The sequence below is a fragment of the Urocitellus parryii genome, chromosome 6 (assembly GCF_045843805.1).
Source record: "Urocitellus parryii isolate mUroPar1 chromosome 6, mUroPar1.hap1, whole genome shotgun sequence".
In the NCBI taxonomy this organism is placed as follows: domain Eukaryota; kingdom Metazoa; phylum Chordata; class Mammalia; order Rodentia; family Sciuridae; genus Urocitellus; species Urocitellus parryii.
In genome coordinates this window covers 172,606,914-172,632,513 of record NC_135536.1, presented here as the reverse complement: position 1 = coordinate 172,632,513, position 25,600 = coordinate 172,606,914, and the positions used below count along the sequence as shown (strand labels likewise).

At 46.1% G+C, this 25,600-nt stretch overlaps 1 protein-coding gene and 1 pseudogene across 1 annotated transcript in view; both read right to left on the bottom strand.

The window, feature by feature from the left end:
• Nucleotides 1–6,487, bottom strand: part of LOC144255483 (signal-regulatory protein beta-1-like) — a 32,537-nt gene extending 26,050 nt beyond the window's left edge. The window contains exon 1 of the mRNA XM_077800263.1: nt 6,415–6,487. Coding sequence (XP_077656389.1) covers nt 6,415–6,487 — 73 coding nt within the window. The remainder of the gene's footprint in view (nt 1–6,414) is intronic.
• A 10,392-nt stretch (nt 6,488–16,879) lies between these two features.
• LOC113176915 (signal-regulatory protein beta-1-like) overlaps nt 16,880–25,600 on the bottom strand; it is an 81,344-nt pseudogene continuing 72,623 nt past the window's right edge.

Below are 25,600 nucleotides of genomic sequence, written 5' to 3'. Positions count from 1 at the left end.
GTACGGAGATTCCTTGGAAAACTAGAAATGAAATCACCTTTTGACCCAGCTATCCCATTCCTTGGTCTATACCCAAAGGACTTAAAAACAGCATACTACAGGGACACAGTCACATCAATGTTTTATAGCAGCACAATTCACAGTAGCTAAACTGTGGAACCAATCTAGGTGCCCTTCAGAAGATGAATGAATGAAGAAAATGTGGTGTATATTCACAATGGAATATTATTCAGCATTAAAAGACATAAAGTTATGGGGTTTGCAGGTAAATGGATGGAGATGGAGAATATAATGCTAAGTGAAGTTAGCCAATAACAAAAACAACAACAACAACAACAACAAAAACAAATGCCAAATGTTTTCTCTGATATAAGGAGGCTGATTCACAGTGGGGTTGGGAAGGGGAGCCTGGGTGGATTAGACAAACTCTAGATAGCGAAAGGGGTGTGCAGGGAAGGAAAAGGGCATGGGGTAGAAAAGATGGCAGAATGAGATGGACAACATTACCCTAAGTTCATGTATGAAGACACTAATGGTGTAAATGTACTTTGTATAGAACCAGAAAAAAGTGAAAAAATAAAAGATTCACTATCAGCATAGGCTTGGAGCCCAATTAGGGGAGCAGTCTGGAGTCTCCAGAGTAGCTGTTCATTAGAGAAGGATTTCACAGCATATCCTGGCAACCCAAGAGCCCAGGCTGCTCTAGCTTGGTGCTGTCTTAAGAAGTGAGATATTGTCTGAATTGTATTGCTTGAGGGAATAAAACAACTATATATCCTCTACTCTGGTACCCCACAGTTGATGAAATGAGAATGGAATAGAATAAGAAATCAATGATAAAAAATAGAAACTACTCTAACACATGGATAAAGATAATATACCTTTGAGTGACCAATGGATAGTAGAAGAAATCAGAGAAGAAATCAGAGAAGAGTAACACAACATGTCAAAACTCTGGGACACTGTGAAGGCAGTGTTGAGAGGAAAGTTCACTGCATTTAGCTCATTCATTAAAAGAATAGAAAGTCACAAAATTGTTGGGGCCCCAGCAAACTTCCAGCTGCCAGAAAACTTCCAGCTGCCAGAAAACTTCCAGCTGCCAGCTGATGATTGGCTCACAGCGGCCCCAGCAACTTCTAGCTGCCAACTGATTGGCTCCTCTGCGGTGATGCTCATTGGGCTGTTTCCCCGCCCTTTCAGACCATGGAGCTGCTCATTGGGGGACTTTTTTTGGCTTCGCCCATGAGACCCAGCCAATTGGCCTCAAGAGCAGGAGGAGTGGGGGAGGTTGAGAGGCTTGGGAGAAGCTGGTGGTGGCAGTTGGGCTCTGAGGGTTTTTCCTGAGGAGCTGTGTGGTGCGGTGTGTGTGGTTCTAAAAATAAAGTTCATTTCTTTTGACAAGTGGCTCCTGAATTGTGCCCAGCCAGACTGCGGCACAAAATAAATAAGTTAGTATTATATCTGAAGTCCTAGAAAAACAAGAAAAACATCAACACCAAACACAGAAAAATACAGGAAACAATTAAGAGATGATGTCAATAAAATTGAAACAAAAACAATTTTAAACATTGAAAAAGAAAAGGTTTGGTTCTTTGAAAAAAGAAACAAAAGTTATAAATGCTTAGCCAAGCTAACACAGAGAAAGAGAAAACTCAAATTATAAAAAATTGTAATAAAAAAGGAAATAATACCATGGACGCTGCTGAAATGAAGAAGATAATCAGAAACTATTTTGAAAATATAAACTCTGATAAAACAGAAAATCTTGAAGACATTGACAAATTTTGAGACATATATGACCTATCCAAATTGAATCAGAGAGACATGGAAATGAAGATGTCATCAAAAGCTGGCCAACAAAGAAAAAGACCAGATGGATTCTCAGCCTAGCTTGAACAGGTCTTCAAAGAAGAAATAATACTAATGTTCCTCAAATTAGTCTATGAAATATAAAAGGAGGTAACACTTCCAAACTCATTATATGAGGCTGGTATCATCCCTAATACCAAAACCAGACAAAGCCACATCTAGGAAAGAAAATTTCTGAACAATTTCCCTGGTAAACATAGATAAAAAATTCTTGATAAAATAAAAATAACATAAAAACATATTAAAAAGATAATGCACCATGATCAAGTGAGGTTCATCCCAGGAATGCAAGGTTGGTTCAACATATGGAAATCAATAAATGTGATTCATCATTTCAATAGACCTAAATACAAGAACCAGTTTATTATCTCAATAGATACAGAAAAAGTATTTGACAAAATTCAGAATAAATTCATATTCAAAACACTAGAAAAACTAGCGATAATGGGAACATACCTCAACATTGTCAAAGCTGTATATGCAAAACACAAGGCCAACACCATTCTATATAACAAAAAAATGATAGCATTTCCTCTATAAACTGGAACAAGACAGGGACACCCTCTCACCACTTTTATTCAACATCGTCCTTGAAACTCTAGCCAGAGCAATTAGACAGAAGAAAGGAATTAAAAAGATATGCATAGGAAAAGAAGAACTCAGACCATCTCTGTTTTCTGCTGACATGATTCTATACATAGAAGATAAAAAAAATCCCACCAGAAAACATTTCTCAAAAATGAATTCAGAAAACAGAAAGATATAAAATTAACACTCATAAATAAATTGCATTCCTATATATCAGTGATGAATTAACTGAAAAAGAAGTTAAGAAAACCATCCCATTCAGAATGGCCTCAAAAATACTTGGGAATCAATCTAACAATGAAAAATACAAAAACACTAAAGAAAGAAATAGAATAAGACCTTAGAATGTGGAAAGATCTCCTGTGTTTTTGGACAGGCAGAGTTAATACTGTCATGACTGCTATACTACCAAAAGCACTATGCCTATTTAGTGCAATACATGTTATAATTCCAATAATGTTCTTCAAAGAAGTAGAAAAAGCAACTGTGAAATTCATTTGAAAAAATGAGTCCCAGAATAGCAAAATAATCCTCAGCAAGAGAAGTGAAGCAGGAGGCATCACAATACCAGACCTTAAATTATGCTACAGAGCCATAGTGACAAAAACAGCACACTTTCAGCACCAAAACAGACATGAAGATCAATGGCACAGATTGGAAGACAAACAGATGCACCCACATACACAGTTCTCTCATACTAGACAAGGCACCATAAACCTACGCTGGAGAAAAGATAGCCTCTTCCCAAATGGTACAGGCAAAACTGGACAGCTGCATGTAGCAAAATGATATTAAACCTCTATCTATAACCCTGCACACAACTCAACTCAAGTGGATCAAGGATGTAGGCATTACACCAGAGTCCTTGTGCCTACTAGAAGAAAAAGTAGGGTCAATTCTCCATCAAATCAGCTTAGGAAGCAAATTCCTCAACAAGACTTCTAAAGTGCAAGAAATAAAATCAAGTATCAATAAAAGGGATGATATCAAAGTACAAAGCTTCTTTACAGCAAGGGGAACATGAAGAAGGTGAACAGAGATCCCACAGAATGGGAGAAAATTTTTGCCACCAACATCTTAGATACAGCATTAATCTCCAGGATATATAAGGAATTCAAAAACTTAACATCAAAACAAACAAACAACCCAGTCAATAAATGGGAAAGGAAGGGAACAGTCACTTCATAGACAAAGAAATATAATCAGTCAACAAATATATGAAAAATGTTCAATATCTCTAGCAATTAGAGAAATGTAAATTAGTACTACACTGATATTCCATCGCACTCCAGTCAGAAAGGCAATTATCAATAACACAAGTAACAATAAAATGTTGGCAAGGATGTGTCGGGGGAAAGGTACATTCAAACATTAATGGTAGGACTACAAATTGGTGCAGTAAATGCACAACCAGTGTAACCCCACAGCATGCACAACCACAAGAATTGGAAGTTATACTCCATGTATGTATAATATATCAAAATACATTCTACTGCCATGTATAACTAAAAAGAACAAATTAAAAAATTTTAAAAAAGACCAACACACACCCCTGTTATTCCATTTAAGCAGCAGACATAAATTCCCTTTGGAGTCCCTGGACCACTCACCAGGATCATAAACTGCCCCATGGCTTTGGGAAATTCTTCCCCTCATGGACTTGTCTACATATCATGAAAACAACAGTTGTCTGGGGACCCCTTGGCTCTCTAGGATGTAGATGCTCCATAAACATTGATCACCTCAACTGCTCCCACAGCTACGAAAGCATCATCAGGAGAAGATAAAGAAAAACCTAGACCATCTGGCCTTTCCCACTGGCAGGATGGGGTGACTTCCCCATGCTTAGACCCTTACCCAAAGCCTGGGTATCTCAGGGGGTCACCTCCCACCAGGCCCAATGGCTAGCTGGAGCCCTAAGAATTAACCTAGTGGACGTAATGGAAATCATTGGGTGATTCCATCCACCCGTCATACACCCTGGAACTCAGTGGGATATGGTGCCTTCCACCCCTAATCAGAGCTTCTCTCTAAAGCATGGGAACCAAGGACAACACACCTTGCCACAGCCCAGGCAGCCTCCTGAGCTCAGGGCAATTCACCTCTCTGCTCCACACCTGGAAGTGGCTCCCATTTCAATCAGAGTGAGAGGAAGTCCCTTGTACACAGCAGGGACATCTGCTCTCACACCCTGTGACATGGGGTTTCTCTATCAGGAAGCCCTTCTGCCAGAAAACCTCAGGGCCACTCCTGCCCCTCCTCTAAATCTCTGCTCAGATTCCCCTTCTCAGTGATGCCCACCCAGACCACCCCATTTGCAGTGCCTCTCCCACTCATTCTCCAATTCCCTTATCCCCCTGATTGTTTTCAAGTCACATTGATCACTGTTCAATATGTGATACGATTTACCTCTTTGTTGTGTGTTGATCACCACCATTGTCCCTAGAGGTACCTTAGCTACACAGGCCAAGTCCTTTGTCTCTTTTTTGCTCAACACACTGCAAGTTTCTGTAAGAGTTCCTGCACACAGTAGGTGTACAATCAGTGTGTACTTAGTGTGTGAATTGCTCAGTGCAACCCTCCCTGCATTGCAGAAGTCGATTTTCAGTGGATACATTTTGTAGAAATGGCCACGAGTTTCCCACACAGAATATTTAGCAAAATAAGAACTGTTTGCCAGATATAGGCAGGAAGTAGAAGAGAAGAAAACCACAAACCCCTTTCCTCCAGCATTCTCCACGCCCATTGGCAGAAGCTGTACAAAGGGTGTAAATCAGTCCACATATGAATTGTTTACTAATTTCACATACAAATTTAAACCAGGCACCCCTCTTATTGCCTTCAAAAAAAAGAAGAAAGAAAAGAAACAATATCCAAATCCTCTTGGGGTCTCTAGTCCCCCCATGATGAGCATGAGATGCCCAGGTCTTTGGAAGCAGACATCTGACCCCATGATGTTGTGCTACACACCATTAAAACAATGTCTGGCCACATGTAGGATCAGGGCCACAGAGTTTGAGAAGATGGTGGGTGAACCACGAGCTCCAGATCAGAGCATCTGCACCCAAACCCCAGCCCTCACACTGCCCCTGAATGACCACGGAGCTCCTGGTGCTTCTGCTTCTTAGCTGTAAGGTGGGTGGCCAGAGTGTCTGCTGTGGGTGTCATGGTCACGTGATGAGCTGTACAGCATTTCAGAGAGTCTGGCCCATGGTGAGTGTTCAAGAAGTTGAAAGTCATTACTCAGTAGATTTCCTGAGGCCCAAAGCCTTCCACTGGCCCCCTATGATGTAGATAAGGATAAGGACGTCGTCACAGCCTGCGTCAGTCAACTCTTCATTACTGTAAGTAATACCTGAGACAAATCCACTTATGAAGAGAAAAGTAGGATGACAGCTCACAGTTTTAGAGGTTTCAGTCCAGCATTGATTGTCCCCATGGCTATTGGGCCTGTGGGAGGCAGCAAATCAATGGAGGGGAAGGTATGATGGGACAGAGCCATGTACCTCACGGCCAGACTAAGAGAGAGAGAGAGAGAGAGAGAGAGAGAGAGAGAGAGAGAGAGAGAGAGAGAGAGAGAGAGAGAGGAGGGAGGGCAGGGACGGGGTATCGCTTACTCCATGGCCTTGAGGAGATCACCTCCCCTTGGCTATCTCAGAAGTTATCAGGATTTACACACTGATCCTCTGGAGAGGTGCTCTGTGAGCTGAAGGATTGTAATATACAAGTGATTCTTGTCACTGCTGTTTGAAGCATCACCTGATGTGACGCCTCTGGCCCCAGCTGCAGGGGAGGCCTCCCAGAGAAAGAGCTCAGGACCCTTGGTCTGGGCTCCAGAGAATGCCCTGTCCCAGCCTCCATGGCAGAGCCCGTGTTTGTCCTGAGTCCCAGGGAGTCCATGGGCAGAGCTGACCCAGGGACCAGGTCAGAAGACTCTCCCAGACAGAGCTCACTCACCTGTGAGTCCCAGAAGGAGGGTCAGCAGCAGGACACGACAGGGACGCTGGGGCCAGGAGGCAGGTGCAGACATGGTGGAGCCCTGAGGAGCCTGCTCTGTCCAAGGGTCTGTGCTGGGAGATCCCTGACTCTGCTCTCTGGAGAGAACTGACACTCTGCCTACTTTGTTGCAAGAGGAAGTGACAGTGACAAGCAATTTCCTCCAAAATTATAAAGTAGAAACCAGGAGCACAGACAGCAAAGGTTAAGGGTCTCTCATGCTGCATTTTCAGAAGGAATTGGTACACCTCGCAGGAAGAAGGCCTCCTTCCCTGGGCCTGTACCTAGGCTCCTCATGGTTTCCTGGGTCTTAGTGACAGTGTATTTGGGAGTCACAGGACAGGCAGGATGTGTCCCAGACTGCTGACCCTGAGACCCTGGTGTGGCTGGCTAGTGGCCTCACTCTGCAGCAGCTACACACAGAGCTACTCAGCTGGAGGGAGGAGGGCTCCTGAGGTCTGCTCAGTGTTGGGGGGGAACTGGTCACCTCCTGCCATGGCCAATCACTGCAAAGCATTTTTTCTGTAAAGGATCATAGTTCCCCATAACAGTTGGGTGCATCCTGACGAGACCATACGTGCATGCAATTAGGGATCCATTCTGGGTCTCCCTTTTCCTCTCCCCTGCTCACCCCACACCCTCCTCCTTCCTAATTTCTACTAGACTTCCTTTTGCTTATGTCTTCATTTATTTTTGATTGGTTCTTTTGATTTATACCTAAATGTGAAATTCCCTGTGGTTTTATTTATATTATACTTAACATAATTTGAAAGAATTCCTTGTGCATTTCCTCCCTTTTCCATCCCTCCTCTTTGACTCTTGCTCTCCTTCTGTTCTACTGACCTTTCCCACATCTGTGTGGTATCCTCTCCTTCTCTCCTTCTTTCCCTTATTACACTCTAGTGTGCAGAGCTCAGAGAAAACATTAGACCTTTGACTTTCTGAGTGTGACTTCTTTACTTAGCATGATGTTCTCATGTCCATCAACTTACTGTCAAATGCCATGATGTCGTTCTTTGTGGCTGAGGAGAACAGGAAGTGACCGTGATGGAGTGAGAAGCGATTTCCTTCAAATTGTGAAGTAGAAACCAGGGAGCACATTTACAAAAAGCACAGTTTTTTAATCTCTTTATCTATTGACAAGCACCTGGTTGATTCTATGATTTTGCTATTGTGAATTGTGCTGCTATAAACCTCTATCAGCTCCTTCCCTGTAGGATGCTGATTTTAGATCTTTTGGAAAAGTACAAGGAGTCTCCTGGCTGGGTCATGTGGTGGTTCTATGCCTAGTTATTTGAGGATTCTCCTTTCTGCTTTTCTGAATGGTGGTCTTCATTTGCTGGTTCACCAACAATGTACATTTCAGTGAATATTTCACCTGCATCCTCACCAACACTTGTTTTTATTTCTAATCTTGGCATTCACTGTCTGACTGAAGTTTTGATTTGCATTTGGTTACAAGGAATGTTGACAATTTTTTCATGTACATATTGGCTCTTTGTGTTTTTTTTTTCTTTGAGAAGTTTCTGTTAGTTTTTTGGCCCATTTGTTTTTTGGGTTATTGTTATTATTACAATTTAGGTTGAATGTGTTGGAGTTCTTCACATACTCTGAGTACTAGTCCCCTGTTGGGGAGTGGCTGGCAGAGCTCTTCTCTCTTTCTATAGGCTCTTTCTTCATTCCCTTCATCATTTCCTTTGCTGTCCACAAGATGTTAACTGACGGCATCCCACCTATTGACTCTTGATTTTCTTTCTTGCTCTTGGGGCTTTCAGTAAAGAAGTTGTGGCCAGCACCTACAACGATGGCCCTATGTTTTCTTTAAGCATTTGCAAGGTTTCTCGACTAATTCCCAAGTCTTTGATCCATTGTGATTTGACTTTTGTGCAGGGTGAGAGACACAGATCTATTTTCCTTTTTTCTACATACACCTAACATCCAGTTTTCCCAGTACCATTTGTTAAAGAGTCTTTTTTACAAAGTGTATTTTTATCCCTCTTGTCAAGTATCCCTAGACAGCTGTGAGTGTGTGTTTGTCTCTGTGCCCTAATATCCCTTTATACTGATCTTCATGTGTATCTGTTGCCAATGCCAGGCTGGTTTTGTTACTATGGTTCTATGCTATAATTTCAGGTCAGGTATTTTGATGCCCCCTGCATCATTTTTCTTGCTTAGTATGGTTCTTGGTATTTCACGTCTTTTATTGTTCCGAATAAACTAAAGAATTATTTTTTTCTAATTTTGGAGGAATATTATAGTCATTTGGATGGGATTGCATTGAATCTGGGTAGTATGGCCACTGCTCTTGGTAGTATGGCCATTTTGAGATATTAGTTCTGCCTATGAGAAAACATGGGAAGTTTCTCCATCTTCTACACTTTTCTTCAATGTCATTCTTCAGTGTTCTTCAATATTCATGTAGAGCTCTTTTACTCCTTGAGTAAGTTAGTTCCCATGACCTTTATTTTTATTTTTTATTTTTTGTGAATGGGATGACTTTGATAATTTCTTCCTTGGCTGAATCACTGTTAGAGGATAGGAAACCAATTGGTTTATGGGGGTAAATCTTGTGTCTTTCTCCTTTGCTGAATTGATTTATATCTCTGGAAATCATCTGATGGAGTTGTGGACATCATGTCATTTCCAAGCAGATGACTTGTTCTCTTCCTATTTGTATCCCTTAATTTCCATCTCTTGCCTGATTGCTCTGTCTAGTGTTTCAAGATCTATATTGCACAGGAGTGGGGAGAGTGGACAACATCGACTTTTTCTTTAGGTTAGAGAAAATGCATTTAAATTTTCTCCATTTGGTGTGATGTTGGTTGATATTTGTCATTCACAGTTTTTACAATGCTGAGGTAAGATTCTTCCATCCTAACCTTCTTCAGCATTTTAATCATGAATTGATGTTCAAAAGATCTTTTCTTTACCTATTGAGATGGTCCTGTGATTCCTGTCCATAATTCTAAGTGGTGAACATTTATTGATTTGTGAATGTTGAACCAACCTAGCCTCCCTGTGATGAAACCCATTGATCATGCTGTATTAACATCTTGATGTGTTTTTCATGAAGGCTGGTAATATTTCATTAAGTATTTTTGCATCTATGTCCATCAGTGATGTTGGCCTGAAGTTCACTCTGTGTGTCTCAGTCTGGTTTTCACATAAATATTCTACTAGCTTCAGAGAGTGCATTTGGAAGTGTTCCCTTCCTTTCAATTTCATGGCACAATTAGAGAAGGACTGGTGTTAGTTATTCTTTAAAGGTGTGGGAGAACTTAGCTGATGATGCATTTGGTCCTCATCTGTTCTTTGTTGGAAGCCTTTTTATTGCTGTTTGAATTTCATTCCTGACACTGCTCTGTTTAGGTTTTCTATATCTTTTGGGCTCAATCTGGGCAGGTCACATGTGTCTAGGGATTCATCAATGTCTTCTAGATTTTCTAACTTTTTTGAGTCTGAATTTTGCACATAGTGTCCAGACTTCCTCTGGATTTCAGAAGTGTTTCCAGTGGTGTTTCCTTTTTCATCTCTAATTTGATATATTTGGGTCTTTTCTCTCTTTCTGTGGTCATTTGGCTGAGGGATTTTCAATCTTATTTAACTTTTTAAAGAATCAGATCCTCCTTGCATTGATCCTCTGTGTTTTTTTTTTCATTGTCAATTGCAATAATTTCTGTTCTGATCTTTATGATTTCCTATCCTCTACTCTTTCTGAATCAGTTTGTTCTTCCTTTCCTAAGGCCTTGTGTTAGATTATAACCTTATTTATTTGATATCTCTTTATGTCATTCAGGTAGGCATTCAATGATGTAGATTTTTATATTAGAGCTGCTTTCATAGTGTCCCAGAGGTTTAGATATGTTGTATCTCTGTTTGAATTTGCTTCTAAGGATTCTTCATTTCTATTCTAATTTCCTCTTTGATCCATTGTATATTTAAAGACTAATCAACACAGAAAAAATCACAGTGAGAACAGGAGAGGTGAAAATTATGGAATTGAGATTAAACTGGGCACAAGTGGGTTAGAACAGAAGCAGCTGGCCATGATGTGTTGACACGGATCTTGTATGGGGACTTTCCTTTGCAGACAGACGAACATACTGAAGGTGACATTACCCATATACATAAGGAGAGTGGTGGTGACCCAAAGGGCAATGGTATTGAAGTGGGCTGGTAATTCATCAACGTAGGAAAGATGCTTGCTTTGCATACTCAAATACAGAAGAACAAGGCCTGCATGTTGACACTCCTTTGGATAAGTTTTTACCAAGGTACAGAACACTAATGCTTGGTGTTTCTGTTTCAAATGAGTGTGCACTAGGCCCCATTTATTATTGTTTATGTTTCTCTATATGTTTAAAGTTACATTTAACTGATATTTTGAGTGTCTTTCATATTTTGATAAATGCTGCAAAGTTGGAAGAACCATGATTATTTTTCATGATCACAATGGAAATATCTTCCCAGGATTTTGGTTTCAGTTTTCATGGTCATTTTTACAATCCTGCTCTTCCATGGAGAGACAAGACTGCCTTTTTTCAGGACAATAGTGTTGCTCATAAGTGCTAAGGAAGAAAGTCTCTCAGGTTAAGAAGAACCTTTTTCTTTTTTTCCTGAGTTTGAGGCATAGGACACTAAGGTAAAGAGGAAGGAGAATAATTTTTCCTTATTAAACTAGAATGAGTTTCATGTGAGAACCTCAACAAGGCTGGGGAGGAGGGGGAGGCAGGTAAAAGATGGCTGAATGACTCTTGAGAACTAGGACTAGGGGTGCTTGATGGCCAAGCCCAAAGCAATGAAGGAGAGTCATCCTGACTTGGTCAGGTGGGGCTTGCTGGTCACCATCTGGGGAGGTGTCATGAGTTGCTGTCCAGAGGCACGTCCCATGGCCCGGCTCAGGATGATGAGTGCAGACTCAGCCATGGGGCATCAAGGACTGGGTAGAGGTGCGACAGGGACCTGTGGGCTGGTGTCCTTGGAAGAGGCATGTGGAGCAGTGTCTACAGAGGCTTCTGGGCAGCTCCTTCTCTCAGGCTGAGCACCATGGAGCAGGAAGAAGGTGGCGGAGACTGAAGGTCCCAGGTAGCAGGGAGTGATGAAGGATCTGTGGGAAACATGTCCACATTCAGGTATCTGCTCACCATTCATGAGAGTATCCTTAGAGCTATGAGGTCCTGGTGTGGCCGTCCTGGGATGCCTGTGGTGAGTGGACCAACTGCCCCAGGTTAGAACTCTGAGTCTCTCTTGCATTCTTAATCCCCTTCCCTCTCCCTGCAGTGGGCCACAATGAGAGTCAGAAGTGAGCACCCTGAGAGCAGCCCACCTAGAATATCTCAACATTGCTCTGTATGGTAGACAATTCCTGCGCATGGAGGCCCAGCAGTTGACTATTGGACTAATTGAGAGGTGGCTTCCAAGGGACAGCCAATCTGCTGCATCTCTTTGTTCCCCCTTGGCCCATCATCTCTAATGCCCCTAGGACTCAGTGGACACTCATTGCCAACCCTTGACCCCCTCATCTCCTGTACACCCCACACACTTCCTGGGAGCTGGGACCCCACAGAAGTTGCCTGAGATCCTGAGGGTGCTGAGGGGTGTGTGCCTGGTCCTCTAGACCCACTGACTCTGCAGCTGTGCACAGTGGGATGCCTTCCCCCTGGCCCTGCCTCCTCTACAGCAGTCTGGGTCCACCCTCCCTCCTGGGGACTTACAGTCAGGACTTCTGCTTCCTGTGGACATAGACGGCAGATACACTGACTGTAAGTAGGATCTTGGAGCCAAAGAAGAGGGTGATGAGGTATGAAGCAAGAGTAGACTTCACTCCTCCTGAAAATCAAGGGACAGTGGGAGCCATTAGGAGGACTCCTATGCGTCCATTCCCAGGAGCCTGCACTTGCCCCGGGTGAGGTTACCTGGGCCCAACGAAACTAAGAAGCAACAGCACACCCCCTTTCCTGGCTGCTGTAGTCAGTCCTGAGGCAGAACCTGGTCAAGGGGTTCCTTATTCCCACCCACCCAGTCCCAGGTCCCAGGTGTCCTCCCTGAGGGAAGGTGAAATTGTGTGCTCTGTGCCCACTGCCATCCCAGCCAGGATGATTCTGTATTGAGCCTCTGCGTCTCATGGAGAGGGATCATCTCCTCCTGATAAGGACACTGAGGCCTGGGAGTTAGGGAGGTCACAGCTTAGAGGAACCCAAACCCAGAGAAGCTCCTCCATGGAATCCTATATGGTGACACCTGAGATCATGGTTTTGGGACCAAACTAATGTCCAGTGACTTTATGCCCAGAACACTAACTTTGGTGGGTATGCACATGAGTGAGGCACATTCCCTGGTGAGAGGAGAGGGCAAGGTTGCCGGCTCAGGTCCATGGGTGAGCTGAGGGGACCTGGGTCTCAGCACCTTGGGGAGCCTGCTAAGGAGGTGCAGGATGAACTAAGAAAACCGCTGGTTGAAAAAGACGTTCGTGGGTCAAGAACACGTTTCTCCTGTGTAGGAGGGGCCTCAGTCTCCTAATAGCAGACCCCCCCCCCTCCAGTGCTCTGTCATCTGAAGTCTTTCTGAGGGACACACAAACCAGATCCAGGGAATTAGACCTGGGGAGTCTTTTCTTTGTTGCCATGAGCCATTTTTCCTTTTAAAATGATGCTAACAAAGATGGAAAAGTATTTTATAAAGAAAGTAATGCTGTTGGATCCTTAGGCAGGAGGGGACACCTCACCCGTGGGGCTGGTGCCCTGCTGGGGGCCAATGTTCTCAGCTGAGTGCTGCTCTGGGACTCCCCCTCAGTGGAGGAGAGCTGCAGTGCTTGCCCCCTCCTCCCTCTAGAAGGCACCAGCATCAGAGCCTGCCTGAGCAGGGAGCAGAAGACCCCCCCTCCTCCACTGAAAGCAGCTCTGGGTTCCTCTGGCTTCTGTGGGGGCAGTTCAGCTGCTGCTTCTTCTCCCACTCAGGTGGGAGGGACCATGATGTTGATCCTGAGAACACTCCAAGAAGCTTCCTGATTCCCAGTTCATCACATTGGGAACTTCATATGGAATCCCAGCTCCATGTGTGGTCTGGGAATTGGACTCTACAATTTGAGTTTGAACCTGGAACTCATCAGCTGGCTGGTATCACTACACCAGTGCTGGGGGTCAGTGGCACCTGGGCAGGCACTGGCCTGTGTTGAGGTGCCCTTGTGCACACTTTCACCAGAAGTGAACTTGTGGATTAACCTCAGGAAGAGGATTCTTGGCATCTGGTGCTTGACCATGAATTGGGAAATGGCTATTATTAGGCTCTGATATTGGAGGGCTTTTTCTGGGCATCAGTCCTGTGGGGAAAGACAATGAGAAAGTAAATATGAGTCATCAGAAGATAAAGGTGAATTGTGAGAGCCAAAGGAGTTCCTGGTGGATTTGTGGGTTTTTGTCCCCTGGAGGGCAGCAAAAGCAGAGGTTTGGTTCCTGGATGTAATTCCAACAGTAGCAGAGATTCAGAGGAGTTGACATTCTCATGTTCAAGGGGTCTTCCTGATAGGAAAGTTGTAGAAGCTGGAAATGAACGTTAGGGCCATATGGATCAAAGCACACGTAGACCTTCGGTGGACATCTGGGTTGCTGGCCACAATCTCAGCAGGATGGCTGCCAATTAACTCTGCTCCAAAGACATCCAGTGCCATTTTCCATGTTCCATCTCAATAAAAATGACTCTCCTGCATCATGTAATCCTCACTGCAACCAAGAAAGGAGAAGTGCTATGGTTCCATGTTATAGAGAGGATCTGGGATGCACCAGGACACACTTCCCATGGGCTGACCCTCACACAGAAGCAACAAAAAGAAGATCGATATGAATCTGAAGTCAGCAGAATAAAGGAAATAATAAAACTAGAAAAGTGTCAAAATTCAATAAATGGAAGTAATAGAGAAGATAATTGAAACACGAAGTTGATCCTTTGAAAGATCAATAAAATTGACTATTCTCTTGCAAAAGTAATTACAGATATGAGAGAGAGAGAGAGAGAGAGAGAGAGAGAGAGAGAGAGAGAGAGAGAGAGTCTCTAGTAACACCAACATTGAACATGGTATATTGCTACAGATTCTGCAGACATTAGACTTATAATAAAGAAATATTAGGTGCCAATCTAAAGTTGACACCTTAGACAAAATGGACCAGCAATGCTTCAAAGACACCCAATCTACCCCAATACACCCAGAATGAAATCTAGCATGTGAAAGGTCCTAAACTTCTAAGTAATTACATCATTTTAAAACTTGACAAAAGGTTTCCTGTTGCCCAAATGGTTTTCTATGGAGATTGTACCATGTATTCAAAGATTAATTAAAACCAATTTTGGTGCAGAGAAGAGCTATAAAATGAATTTTGAAAAATTGGAATATATACTTCAATCATTATTAATGATTAGAGAAAATACCATCATTTTTATTAACTGGGATAATGCTTTTGGATTTGTAGAGGAATGTCCCTCATCATTTGAGCACTCCAGGTGTGGACTGCACTTGCACTGTTTTGCATACCTGTCTTAGTGATTAGCACATGAATTAGGCATCCTCCATATTTCTCCTACAGTGAGGAAATTGCATTTGCTTCCTGTCATTACTCTTCCTTCAAGAAGGGACAGGGAAGAATCAGTAGCCCAGTGTTGACCCAGCAGCACAGGAAGCCCATGACAGGGCCTGCTGGAAGGACCTCCACCCTGAAAGAGTCTTGTGGAGTCAGACCTGCTCCTGTGGTTCACAGGGAAATGACACACATTGGACCACAGAATGGGGTCTCCAGACAACTGAGTCTTTGAAACAATTTTTCATGGGAGAGGGAACATTGTTTTTAATTAGCAAAAGTTTGCTCTATGGGCTGGTGTTGTCTCTGTCCACAGCAACTTAGATTTGCCTTGAGTAGTACAGATAGTCTACATGTGTCAGGGCAGGAAGTCATCAACCATGTTCCCATTGGTCTCCAGGGCTGTCCTAGTTTCCCTTTCTGTAAACTCCTAACTCACAGGTAGTTGGAGCATCAAAGGAGAATATACACAAGCAGAAATTTGCATGTTGTGATGAGGCTTTGAGGGTCCTCATTACAGTAGGTAACAAATCAGGAGGAAATCAAGACCCCTGTGGAGAACACTCAAGGTCACCTAGAGGCCTGCTCCAAACAGTCTCCACCTCCCCAGGGAGCCCTTTCCAGGTTTCCCCTAGAGGAGCCAGAGTCTGCGTGGTGAGGATACAGATGTCTATGGAAAATTCTAATATGGAATAGAAGCTGGGCAGAGGTCAGCAGGGTAAGTAGGGGAGAGAGGCCCTGAGGAAGGAGAAGAGAGCAACTGGTAGGTGGACAGACAAGAGGCTGAAGAGTAGGACAGGAGTGTTCCCCTCCCTCTCCTTCTTCTCTAATATCTGTTTATGTCAGAGGATCCATGGAGAGAAGGACCAAGCTCTTCACAGGGGATACTCTTGGTGGTGAGGAGTGGGATGCTTCATGTGAAGGTAAGGTTCTGGTATATAATTATAGACTTGAGAATTATTCTACAATGGACAGGAATACTACCTTTAGCACTAACAAAAAAGATAGAAGATAGAAAAGAATCAGTCCCCTCGAGTAGAAACCAGGGAAATTTATTTTATATTGGTACTGGAGATTGAGCCCAGGGGTGCTTATCCATTCAACCACATCCCCAGCACTTCTCAATATTTTATTTAGAGACACGGTCTCGATGATTTGCTTAGGGCCTCACTAAGTTTCAGAAGCTAACTTGGCATTTGCCTTCCTCCTGCACCAACCTCCTGACCCACTGGGCTTAGACACTGAGCTTGGCCAGGGAGGTGTCTGTCCCCTGCTCCTTCTGAGGAGTGGAGATATCCAGTCTATGGTGTCTGGAGGTGGCTGGCTGGCCTTTATGACCACCTGATGGGTGACCACCAGGTCCCTACTCTGGGTACAGGAGTTCTCCAGGAGGCAGCTCATGTGGTTAAAGGTCCTATCCATGGTCTCTGTGATGATGGAGGTGATTTCCATATTGGACTCGTTTCCATTTTCCAACCAGGTCACATGCAAAATCAGGGGTTAGAACTTCTTTTCTTAGCAGGTGATGGTCACCGGGTTGTGTCACTGCAAGTTTTTGGGTGACCTCCAAGGTGAAAGAGAGGTGAACAGGGAGGGTCATGAGGATGTGACAAGGGTCAGGTGAAGAAGGCAAGTGTCAGCTGCCAGGACAGGCCATCCCCACCCCTTCCTCCTTAGTGTCCCTGTTTGAAGGCCCCATGAGATGTGTGCCCAACCCCACAGAGGAGACCCTCAGAGTGTGGTGTGGGGAGCTGACTAAGACGCTGCTGTGTTCCCAGGCTCTGGGTGCCCTGTGGGAAGGGGGGTCACTGCTCTCACATCACAACACACAGAGTCAAGGTGAAGTTTAAAGCATTTGGTCAGCTGGGAGAGGCCTCACCAGGGGTGTTGTCCAGGCCTTGCTCCCTGGGGCCAGCAGAGACCTGCAGGGTATAGCTCCTGGTGGTGGCTGGCTGCCCATCGTGCTCCACCCGGCAGGTGAACGTCACGTCCTCCCTGTGCACAGAGGAGTTGACCAGCAGCCAGCTCGTCAGGTTGAAGGTCCCGTCCTTGTTCTCTGACTGGGTCAAGCCTGTTTCTGTCCTGGACACGTTGACATTCTCCACCCAGGTCAGCTGTAGGCTCTCAGGGTAGAACTGCATCACCTGGCAGATGATGTTTACCAGGTTCCCTGCCATGGTGGGCAGGGGGGTGACCTCCAGGGTGGGCGGAACTGAAACAGCACAGGCAGAAGCTGTGACCTTATGGCACAGACAGCTGAGCTCCTCCCAGCAGGGCAAGGACCTCCCTCGGGACAGGGCCAGGCATGCAGAGGGGCTCAGACACTGGGGGTTTGCACAGGAGTGAATCACTAACCACAGGGCCTGCCACCCACAGGTGCCAAGGGACCAGCAGCTCCCCTGAGGGTAAAGTGAGTGAGGCTGACAGGCCCAACTCCTGGCCTGCAGAAGGTTAGCTCTAGTAAGAACTCAGTTGTGTTAGTAGCTGCTGGTCAATGAAATGAAGCCACCAGCACATGGTGGCTACAAGGCATGAATCCATACATGCATGGCAGGTGGCTGAGAATCAGAGCCCAGGCCACTGAAGTCCTGGAGCAAAGGCCCCTGGGGAGCAGCAGTCTGGGTGGCCAGGTGTAGACTAGGGTCAGGAGCAGGGTCCTGTACCTTGAGTGGTGTCAGACAAGTTGGCAGTCCCACAAAGAGGAGCGCCCCCTGCAAGGTGAAATGGGCAACCTGGCAAATGACCTGAAAGTGGACATCCCCGGGGGGCTAGGGTCACCTGGGCTGTGCTGGACACACTGTAGGACATAGTTTCTCCCCTGGGGTCCATGCTGGTCTGGGTGTGCGAGAGCTCATTCCCATTTTTGAACCAGTTCAGGGTGATATTGTCGGGGGAGAAGCTGTGGGGCTCGCAGGTGAAGCTCACCATCTGCCCAGGTGTGGCTCTGGACACAGGACCTGACACCACAGGAGGAGAAGGTCTGGCTACAATGGAGCAGTGACAGACAAATCAGGTGATTGAGAGACACCCTCTGACCACAAGTGAGTGACACTGTAAAGAATCTTTCTCCACGTAATCATTGTTATCATTATTATTATTTTTACTATTTGTTGTTGTGCTGGGAATCGGCCCCAGGTGATGTTAAGCTAAGCACATGCTCTATCTCTGGGCTACACCAGAAACAACAAGACGTGATTTTTTTAATGTTCCAAATAAAGATTGCTGGGCACTGAGCTCATCCCTACGCTCATGTCCCTGGGCGAGCACAGCTGTCTAGCAAGACAGTGAGGACCGACAGCCCAGGTGCTGCTCCAGGCCTGAGGTCAGAGCCTTCCTCTCAGCACCAGGGCACTGCTGCCAACATGGGCCCAGGGAGGACCTCACAGCCCTGTCTCACTCTTTGTTAACAACCGTGTCCTGCTGGTCTGTCCTGGAATGCTTGACACCAGGGATGGTCATTTTTAGAAACAAATGCAGGGGACAAATGTCACCATGAAACCACCATCAACATGGGAACCAGCTCTCTATGCTGAGACCTGGCCCAGCACCTCAACTGTGGAGTGGGGTCGTTGGCAAATCTCCTCCCAGGCCACACTGAGCACAGCTGGCTTTGGTCACACAGAGCTGCCTCTGGAATCTCAGCAAATAGTAGGGCGTGTTGTCCAGAGACTGGGGAGGCTGAGGCAGGAGGACGGCAATGTCCAGACCAGACTGGGAAACATAGTTAGAACCTGCCTCAAAATATATAATAAAAAGGGCTGAGGATGTGGCTCTATTAAGGTGCTCCTGGTTTCAATCCTGAGTTCCAAAACTAAAAACAAAATATAAAAAATAAAACAAACCCAGGTCCCTCCTTCTTTCAGACTTTATTCTGTGCAGGGCTCTTCCACAGGTGGTTATGAATTCACCCTCATGGTGTGATAGTAGGACCAAATGTGACTCCATTTTGTTTTATGACTTCATCCTGTAAAACAACCATGCCAAGTAGAGGAGTCATGACTGGGGCAAGATGTTCTTTTCCTTTTGCTATATAAAATTTTAAGAACACAAAACTACCTAATGGGGCATTGTTTCTGTAACTAGGGTAAAGGGGCTCTGTTTCTGTAACTGGGGTGACTGGGCTAACTGAGATTGGTTAGGCTTCCCTCCGCTTGACTGCACTGTCCCGCTTCTGTAACCTGGCTTGCTTGCATTGGCTAGACCCCTGAACATCCCTTTTACAGTTTTCAGGCTTATAAGGAGTGCCCTTGCAATTGTTCTGGGCTGATCAGGGAAACAGCTTTATGTCCAGTCAGCCACCACCGGTGTGCTTCAATAAAGGCTTGATACGATTATATGTGAGTGGTCTGGAAGTCAGTTTATGAAACCCTGGGACGAAGCTTTAACTATAACAATGGCCTACTTTCTACAATATGCCATGGGCCTCATGTAGCCAGGTCTGGATTTGAGAGGGAGAGAATGAAGGAGTTCTTTTCTGAATCTGGGCTTCCCTGGTCACTTTTGCATTGGAGTCACAGGTCACTGAGTGCAGAGGAAGCCACAGGGCTACGTTCATAACTGATGACTAGTTTCAAGACATGCAGATTCAGGCCCCTGAGTAGGACCTGAGGGCACTCAGGTGAAATTATCAGGAGGCTGCTTGCCTGTGGACAGGTTTCAGATGGGTCCCTTGGTGCCTCCAGATTGCTCATCACTACCCAGCACCTTCTACAGCTGTCACCAGGCAGCAAAAGTCATGAAGGTTTGTATCAGCAAATATTGAGCTCTATGCCCGACTGGCACCCAACATTGGAGTGCACAATATGGAGGGTGTCACTGAAGAAATGGAGTCACGTAGACACCAGTATCCTGGAAGTCCCTACGGGAGTTAGAGACCCTAGTCAGTGGCCACTTCTCAGGAGCTGATCAGCATCCTGATGCTGGCCAGAGCCCTCAGAGCCCCTCAGTTCTTGTATCCTCATCTGTTCCTTGAGGGGGTCCTAGGGAGATCCCATTATGGATCAAGGCTCAGAGAGGGACATGGCCGGCCAAGGGCATCAGGAGGGGAATAGGGAAGAAATGAGGCTCCTGTCATCCACACAGGAGGACAAGGTAACTCCCGTTATTTTTCTGCTGAGCTTCTATGTTCCCTTCTATAGAGAGCTCTTTCTTTTTAAATGTTTTGTTTAGTTGTAGTTGGACACAGTACTTTTATTTCACTTATTTATTTTTATGTGGTGCTGAGGTTTGAACTCAGGGTCTTGCATGTGCTAAGTGAGCTCTCTATTGCTGAGCTACAACCCAGCCCATATAGAGAGTTCTTTTTTTTTAAAAAATTTTTACTTGTTGATGAACATTTATTTTATTTATTTGTATGTGGTGCTGAGAATCGAACCCAGTGCCTCAAGCATGCTAGGCAAGCGTGCTACCACTGATGTTGCGTGCCACAACCCCAGCCCTAGAGAGTTCTTAAAAGCACCTCCCTGCAAGACAAGGGTGAACAAGGAATGGCACAGGAATGAAGGCAAGGGACGGCACAGGAATGGAGTATGTGCCTAATAAATGACATCTGTGGCTGCTGTTGTCACACCTTCCAAAACACAGCCATTGTTTAGCAACAAATGCAGTGGGGACCCCAGGAACAGCCTCCATCTTGTTCCTGCAGCTGCCAAGAGAACCCCAGTGAGAGGAGGAGCAGACACTCGCAGAGGATGGTGCTCTGCCTGTATTCTTGTATCCTGTGCGCCCCCCACCCCTCCCCCAGGTACTGACAGTCTACCCAGGGCCTCAGGGTGCTCAGCAGGAACCAGCACTGAGCTGCACCCCCACCCTCTCCCTGTGTTCTTAAGAGTCCCCACAGGAAACAAGGTGACAAAGTGCTTCTCACATCATAACAGCATCACAGGGGTTTCATCCAGAGAAGCTGTTTCCATAAAGAGAGGCTCTGTGAAGGGACAAGGTACAGATGCCTGAGTGACATTCTGGGTCATCAAGGCAGGGAGGGTTGTGTGCTGAAGAGCCAGGGCTCAGTGGCTCCAGCTCCTGTTCAGAGGCAGACACATACCAGATGTGGGCCCCAGGATGACACTGGATCTGAGTGGGCTCTGCCAGGAGACCCTGCCAAGGGCCCCAGGGAGCTGAGCCCAGCACGTGCTGTTCTGGAGCATCCACACCTGAGAAGGGCTCCCGTGCTCTCCCTCATTGCCAGAGGAAAAACACCAGCTTCCCTTCCGTGTCTTCAGGACATGGATCTCAGGGGTCGAGAGCCCTGGCTGTGTGTTAGAACCTTCTGGAATAAGTAAAATCTTCAGATGCCCAGACTCATGTTGGAATTTAAAAGCAAAATGTCAAGGTAAATTCTGGGTCTAAAATTTCCGTCATCAATTTCCCATGTGATTCCTATGCACAGCCAGTGGGGAGCCCCCGACCCCACCCACAACAGCAAGAACAACTGTAACATCCCCCCAGGAAGAAGGTTTTTCACCTTTTTCAAACAACGGAGCAGCTCTGTGTGTCTTGCTGGGGTATCTCCCTACGGAGGGAGATCATGGCTGAGATTCAGGAGAGGTTTTCCACTCACTGTGGGCTTCAGGGTGGCACCCGAACTTTGGGAGATAGATGAGGAGCAGAGACACTGCTCTCTGCCCAGTGGGTCAGGTCAGGGTCTGTGTTGAGCCCCTCCTGTGCCCTGGCCCCTCTGCGGGGACAGTGTCTATTCCCAGGGCAGCAGGAGCCTGGGCTGGAGTCAGGTTGGGCTCTGTCCCCTCCTGGCATTAATGTGCTGTGAGAGAGAGGGCCTGCTGGGCCTCCAGCTCCCCAGGTCAACAGGGGTGGGCACAGGTGTGAAGGTCCATGTGTGCTGACCACCTCAGCCTCGTGGCTTAGGAGGGGCATGCAGAGAGTCTTGAAGGAACCACACAGTGAGCACCTGTGCTTCCTGAATTGGGACCCCTGTGTCACCCACATGGAGAACACTCCCTGGGTGAGTGACCCAGCTCTGCTCCTACCCTGCAGGGCCTGTGAGGGCTGGTCCCTGAGACACAGGGATTTACAGGCAGACCCAGGGCAAAGGCCCAGCCTCTCGGCAGCTCCTCCACCAGGGCCCCAGGTCTACAGGGAACCTGAGCCTGTCAGAATCCTCTCAGGTGCTGCTCCAGGAGGGGAAGGAAGGAAAGAATGCCCTGCCCCCTCCCTGCTCTGGAGGCCTGGTCCTCAGGGAGGGACAGGAACAGTAGCCTGTGGGAGGAGAACTTTACCTGCTCTGCTCTCAGCTCTTTCCAGAGCATCCAGAGTGCGGATTGGCACACAGTGGGTCCTGGGTGCTGGTGGTATAAAGAGAAGACTCACCCCCACAGGGCAGTGCTCTCTGAAGGCAGCAGACATGGCCTGGCTCTGTGATTGGCAAGTCCCTCAAACCCTCAGAGCCCTCAGCTGGGGAGCCACAGGGCAGGCCAGACTGGAAAAGGTCAGGGCTGTGGAGCAGGCAGGTGAGGGGTGCAGATGCCCCCCATTTACCAGCCATGGAGCCTGGACCAAATAGCATGGCCTCTACAGGCCTCTGCCTCCCTGACCTGCAGAAGGGGTGACCACAGGTCATGACATGAGCACCCAGTGCTGCTCCTGCTTCTCAGCTGTGGCCCCCAGGGTGGAGGGCATGACCCCTGACCTCCTGTCCCACCCCAGGGAGGAGGAGGCAGCTGCACTCACCTCGCACAGACAACTCGGTGCCTGGTCCAGACTTATACTCCTTATCAACAGGGGTCGATTTCTGGAACTTCACACAGTAGTAGGTGCTGGCGTCTGCTGGGGTGACATTACTGATGCGGATGGAAAAGTCCCTGTTGTCCCTCTTTGTGTCATCTGAGAGATTTGTGACTCGGGTGAAGTGGCCTTCTCTGATGTTGTAGATTAACTCCCTGCCTGGCCCTGCCCCCTTAAACCACCAGGTGGGCCCCACGGGGAGCAGGGAGGTCACAGTGCAGTGCAGAGTGGCCGACTCTCCAGAAGCGACAGACACTGACTTCTCAGGCTGGATCACCTGCAGCTCCTGTGCAGCCGCTCCTGGGGGAGACACAGGGTGGTCACTGCTCATCCTGGGGGAGACACAGGGTGGTCACTGCTCATCCTGGGGATCCCCTTGATTTATCACGTGGTATCAGCAAAGCCTGTCACTGACTGAGTGCCCCAGGGTGGCCTTGAGCTCAGCACAGGGCGTGTGTCCTCACCCTGAGCCTCCCCTGGCCTGCACCTCCACACTGTGGGACACCTGGCCTGAGGCCCAGAGCCCTGAGCAAGGTGGAGGGAGGGGACTTGAGGGCTGAGCCCTCCCCTGAGCTCTCATGTGTCACCAACTGTTTGTTGATCTTCCCTTTCTGACCACAAGGTCACTGGCCCTTCATGTACCATGAAATTGTGTGGGGTCCTGTGGCTCTTGGGTCTCCTGAGTTTTGGGGAAGTGTGAATACACTAGTGGGAAATGCATTTGACATGAGTCTTGGCTCAGCTTCCACAGATTCCAGCTCATGATGGGGTTCCCTCCTTCAGCCTGGAGTGATCATGGTGCATTCAGCAATGAACGTGCAGCTCAAATAAGAAATGAAACATTGCTGAAGCCCCACACAAATCTCCCCACAGTACAATCACACCGTGTAAGTTTCTAATGCTGCTGTGACAAAGGACTGCACACCTAGTGCCTACAGCAACAGAAATCTATCAGGTTATGGTCGGGACCATCATAAGCCCAAATTCGCTGTCACTGGGCCTCCACCCAGGGGTCCTCGTGAGAGCTGTTTCCTTAGGAGGCTGTTCCCTGCTCTCCACACCCAGGGGGCTTCCTGGGCTGCTTCCCATTGTTTCCTGTCCTCCTGTTTCTCCTCCCTCTTGCCTCCCCATCCCATGTCCTTCCCTAGCTCTTACCCCTCCTGCCTCTTCCTCAGGACCCTAGTGACCTATTGGGCCCCACATAAAAAGAGACCAGCACTGTGAAGCAGCTGGCTCCAACATGCTCCAGGAAAATTTGGACAAAGTAGAAAAGAAAATCTGGAATATGATCAGCAAATTGAGAACATCAACAGAGAGACAGAATGTATAGAAATATTCAAATAGAAATTTGGGAATTGATAAGATTAATTAACTCAGAAGTTCACTGGTGTAATCCCACAACAGGTGTAATCAGGCAGTTGAAAAAAATTTTAAAATGTGGAGCAAGACTGATTGACATTGCTGAATCTGCAATTCAGAAAAACAAAAACAAAATAAATAAAAACTTGGAATCTTAAAAAGAACTTAGAGTCCATTCTGGATATCAGAAAGAGCATTGACGTACATGAGACTTCGTGGGATACAAGAAAGAAAAAATTTAAAAAGGGTTATTTGAGAGAAATGTTCTCTACGATGTTGAATATGATCAAGTATATGAATGTTCTAATCCAAGATACTGAACAAACTCCAGGAATCATTAACGTGAGCAGACCCACACTGAGGCACATTGGAAACCAATCTGCTAAAATTAAAGTAAAGCAGAAAATACTGAAGCAGAAAGAGAGACATGACTACCAGATACTGGAGAGCTTCCTGAGGTTTGTATCAAGTTCTTAATAACAGGAATCAGAGGCAGTAAGAAGACTGATCTAAAGTATTGAATAAAATTGTACCAAGAATTCTATCCCTGGCACAACTGTGCTTCCAACATAAATGAGAAATGAAGATATTTTCAGATAATGAAAACTGAGCAGGCACTACCTTTAGAAATGTCCTGCAGGAAATTGGAAGGGACGCCATTAGGCTGAAATGAAAGTACTGTAGATAATGAGGACAAGATGTACCAAAAAATAAATATTTTATACATGTTTTAAATTTCCTGGTGCCACAGTTTCCCCACAAATAGATGTGAACAATTCATTCAGCCAACAAGTATATTGATTGGATAAGCCATTTCCAACCATGAGTTCCACTATGGCTTTCTGGACTGGGATCTTGTGGCATTCACACACACCTGTGGAATTCCTCATGATGTTGGCTTGTGTGCTCTGCAGGGACCCCAACCAGGCACTTGCCCAGGAGTTCTGTCTAGAAACGGTGTTCCTGAAAAATCCTTAATTTATGGTGACTTTCCAGGTGCAGTTCCCATAACTCTGTTGGCAAGGTCCTTGGGTGGCTCATTGGTGGGATTAACTCTCCCATCGACCACACAGTGGAAATGAGGGAGGGAAGTTCTTTTTTTTCTTTTTTTTATTGGTTGTTCAAAACATTACAAAGCTCTTGACATATCATATTTCATACATTAGATTCAAGTGGGTTATGAACTCCCATTTTTACCCCAAATACAGATTGCACAATCACATCGGTTACACATCCACATTTTTACATAATGCCATATTAGTGACTGTTGTATTCTGCTACCTTTCCTATCCTCTACTATCCCCCTCCCCTCCCCTCACATCTTCTCTCTCTACCCCATCTACTGTAATTCATTTCTCTCCTTGTTTATTTTCCCATTCCCCTCACAACCACTTATATAAAATTTTGTATAACAATGAGGGTCTCCTTCCATTTCCATGCAATATCCCTTTTCTCTCCCTTTCCCTCCCACCTCATGTCTC